This window comes from Athene cunicularia (assembly GCF_003259725.1).
Source record: "Athene cunicularia isolate RWA chromosome 19 unlocalized genomic scaffold, athCun1 chr19_part1, whole genome shotgun sequence".
In the NCBI taxonomy this organism is placed as follows: Eukaryota; Metazoa; Chordata; class Aves; order Strigiformes; family Strigidae; genus Athene; species Athene cunicularia.
The window spans coordinates 7,950,848-7,954,934 of NW_020799124.1; the positions used below are offsets into that span (position 1 = coordinate 7,950,848).

The 4,087-nt window shown below is 44.2% G+C and overlaps 1 protein-coding gene across 1 annotated transcript in view; it reads right to left on the reverse strand.

The window, feature by feature from the left end:
- The window catches only part of LOC113487249 (3 beta-hydroxysteroid dehydrogenase type 7-like), a 13,825-nt gene extending 9,993 nt beyond the window's left edge, over positions 1–3,832 (reverse strand). The window contains 1 exon segment of the mRNA XM_026861728.1: positions 3,688–3,832. Within this exon segment, the coding sequence (XP_026717529.1) occupies positions 3,688–3,832 (145 nt within the window).
- Positions 3,833–4,087: the final 255 nt, after the last annotated feature.

Here is a 4,087-nt window from a genome sequence, read left to right on the forward strand (position 1 = left end):
GGGGGGGGGGGGGGGGGGGGAAGTCCAAATCAGCATCCTCACCTTCTTGCAGAATGAGGATCCTGCTTGGAAAGCTTTCTTCTCTGCAGGGCAAGCTGAAGCACACTAATGGTTATGCCATTTGAATACATCACACCAGGGGAAAATACATCCCTGGTTTTGAACCCCAAGAAACCAGATCTGCATCTGGTTTAATTCAGCACAGTACTTTGCCAGTTTGCATCAACTGGGGGTCAGAATAGCTGTGTCTGTCATTGTCCAAGGATGGCACTGAGCAAGAACAGGAGAGCTGGCCAGAGCTGCAGCTGGTTACAAGAGTTGCTCCAGCACATGTGAATGAGTGAAGCTGTGCTGGACAATTTCTTTCAGCCAGAAAATTTTTAGACCTTGCTGGGAATAACACCAGGCAAGTTCAAGGGGCATTGCATAGAGCTTTATTGAAATTGCAAATTCTATAGATGGGAAGGGGAAATAATGTAACAGGTTAAAAAGTTTCATAGGAAATTCTGCCCTTTGAGCCACTCAGAAGGTTCCCCCCCACCCCCAGAATAGCTGTTCCATAGATAGCTACTGTGGGCATCTACTGCTAATTTTCTTGCTTTAAGACAGTGTTGTAAAATTTAAGTAGGATTTGTCCCTTTTTCTGTAGTTGGGAATAGACCAACAAGACGTTGGGTGAGGAAGCTGTACTGCTTGGGGATTTTGCAATAACCCAGACAGCAGCAGCCACAGCATTGCTTTGGGAAGGAGATGCGTCCTCTGCCCTGGGCTGGCAGCTTCCTGGAGAGCCCCATGCAGCCTGGGACGGGGGCAGCGATTCCTGAAGGATCATACACATGCAGAGCTCAGGGAAGGGTCTGTCACTCCAGTTGTGGAAGGGTTATGACAAGGAAACACTCAGTGAATGAATACCAGGACAAGGATATAGGAAGAGGCAGAAGTTTTATAAAAGGGTCAAGCTGATTTCTTAATTAGCATAACCAAGATTTGGTGGACTAGCTCATAGGGATTTTAATATTAAATTAATTAAATATTAAAGCACAGAGTTGTTTCAAGTAAAAATAGAGAGGGGAAAAAGAAAGAAGGGCTGAAAGGTGGAGCAGGGGCATTAGCAGCCTCATGGCAGGGGGAATTTTGCTGCTACTTAGTGGGGAGGGAAAGCCTGAACTAGTCAGGCTGAAGTGTTAAATAGTCTCTTTTGCATCACCTGTCTTAAGGCAGCTGGTGCAATTAAGACCAGCAAGAGAATGATGAGAGCTCAGCCAAAATCAGGGAGGATACAAGGCAACCATGAGAAATTTTCAGAGTGATAAGGCCCTGATGAGCTTTATCCAGGGCTACTAAAGAGGTGATGGATGTAACTGCAGCTTTATTGCATTATCAGCTACTTTGGAGAACTTTTGGAGGCACTGGAAGACTGAAGTAGAGCAAATAAAACACCTGGCCTTAGAAAGGAGGTAAAGAAGAGCCAGGAAATTACAGAACAGCTTAATTTCAACCCCAGGAAATTCAGGAACACACACTTCGACAACATGTGTGTGAGCACCTGCAGGATAGTAAGGAGACTAGAAGCAGCTGACACGGATTTGTCAAGAACAAATCAAGTCAGATAAATCTCCTTTGTTCTTATGACAAGTTAACAGGCTGTACGGACATTGTGGAACAGGTCAGTGTCATCTATCTTGATTTTAGAAGGGCTTTGGAAACTCTGTGTCATTCTCATAAGCAAGTCAGTAAAAGATGGCCTAAGCAAGCCACATTAGGGTGAGCACAAAACTGGCTGAATTACAGTTCCCAGGGAATTGCCAGCTGTGGTAGGTGGCTGCCCTGGGGCTCTCCAGGGCTTATTGCTGTATTTGAGTCTTTTTTTATTGTTTTCATCAAGAATCTGGCAGATTTGTTCATTAAATCAGCAGATAACATCAGACTGGGAGGGACTGGAAGTACCTTAGAGGATTAGAGTATGAGCTGAACACGACTAATAGAGTCTGGGGAGAAAAAAAAAAAAAAAAAAAAGATGGGAATAAAGAGAAGTCATTGGGCTTAGTAGGGAAGAGGCAGTGGATCTTCATGAAAGAATTAAATTGGGCCAGGGCAGCTCAGGAGTTATTGCCTGTCAGCAGGGTCTTGCAACTATGAAAAAGGCATAATTGTACTGACAGGTACAAATAGGAGAATAGTTTGCAGGACAGAAGAAATAAATCCATCAGCTATACTCAGCACTGAGAAGGCCGTAGCTGGTCTCTCTGTCCTAACCTTGGTGCCATTCTCCCAGAAAAGAGCGGTGCCAAAACCTTGAGATACAGAAAACAGGAGCTATGGAGCAAAGAGGAGCGCACAGGAGTTGTTTCAGACTAAAGGTGAAAACAGCGTGGAGAGGAAAGGGGAAGTGGTTTTCAGATCAAGACAATTATTGTAAAAAATGACGGTATTAACCTATTCTACCTGTAAGGTTAAATGACAAATCAAGGACTTGAATTGCAGATGATACTGTACCAACATCAATGGCTTCACGGTGCAGAAATTGGCTACCTGAGGTCACCTGGGGACAGTATAGAAAAGCATCTGTCAGGAAGGTCGTGGCCGACCTGATTCTGCCTTGGGGCAGAGGGACAGGGGTTGGGGTGGCCTCTCAGGACTGTTCTGCCTCATTTTTCTGTGATTTTCTGTGGTGTTAGGCCACGGGCCTCTCCTGGAGCAGAGATTACATCACCTCCATAAAGCTCAAACACTTCTTTCTTCAGTTATGGATGTTTTTAAGGCAATTGGCTACCTGAAGCCTGGGGAAAACCAGTCTGGTGAGTTCATCTGACTAGGGACAGTTTCTGATAGTGATATTTCCCTGGGAGTCTTTTAATTTGCTTTAAGTGTATCTATTGATATCTCCTGACAGATAGGATCTCCCTTATCACTGTTTCCTCTCCTTCGAAGCAGGCTGACGTTTTGGGCAGTGGGTGAGAGGGGGACCCAGCCCACCATTAACTGTGTGGAGCACCATGATCTGCTTTGGCTTGTTTGGCACAGGTATTCTCAAATCCAGTATAACAGGTTATTTTTCCCCAGCGTATCTCACTGTAATCAGCCCTGGTGAAACATCAGAAGGCAGCTCTCAGAATACGATCAAATGGATTAATTTAGTATTTTTGAGTGTGTTTATCAAGACTCACCTCTTCCTTTTTTATGCGCAGCACAGTAAGGCTCCTTACTATAGCTTTCTCTCACTTATTTCAGTAATTTATTTCACAATATCTGCAGCAGATGCTGAGCTTGATTCTATTATTGTCAGGGTTTTTGATTATGTTTCTCAGAACTGGTAACTGGTTAGAGCAGTTCAGGAGCATGGGTTTTGTCCCTTTGCTGTTAGTCAGACTGGTTGAGCAGAAGCAACCAGTTAGCCAGGTTCCCAGGTCAGGTGCTCAGTGTGCATGTTGCTCCTTACGACTGAATCATGAAGGGGGACTTAGATCCTCCTTGTGATATATCTCTTGAGGTTACACACTATGGATCTTTCTGCTTTGACTTAGTCCTATGCTGAAAACCCTCTCTGAGCTGGAAGTTACTCTTCATGCAGTCTGTTAAATCCAGGTACCTCCCCATGCCTGTGACTGTGGCATCTCCAACCTAATACCAGATGTCTTGAAAAGGAAGGTTATGGCCACTAAATAGAAGATTATGTCCTTTTCTTACCTGTGGTGAATTTTTCTATTTCTCTTGCTACTGAACCAAAGACTCTGACTTCTTTGATGTAGTCTTGTTGAGACAGGACCTCTACAATCTTCTCCCCAATAAAACCACATCCTCCTGTCACCAGGTAGACCCAGGCTCTATCCATTTCTGAAGATGTTTTTGTGGTTGAGGAGTAGAGAGAAGCTTGTTGCCAAGATCCTACCATGTGCTGTTTTCTCCCAGGCAATATATTTTCTGAACTAAGTCTGAAGTTTAATTGTCATATAAAGTTACTGGCTGGACATTAACGCCATCTGGTTATATATAAATCAAGTTTTCATTGGCACAGTCACACAAGTGCTGCCACAGACATACCAATGTTACATACAGGCCAATTCTGGGGTCTCTGACTCAGCCTTTC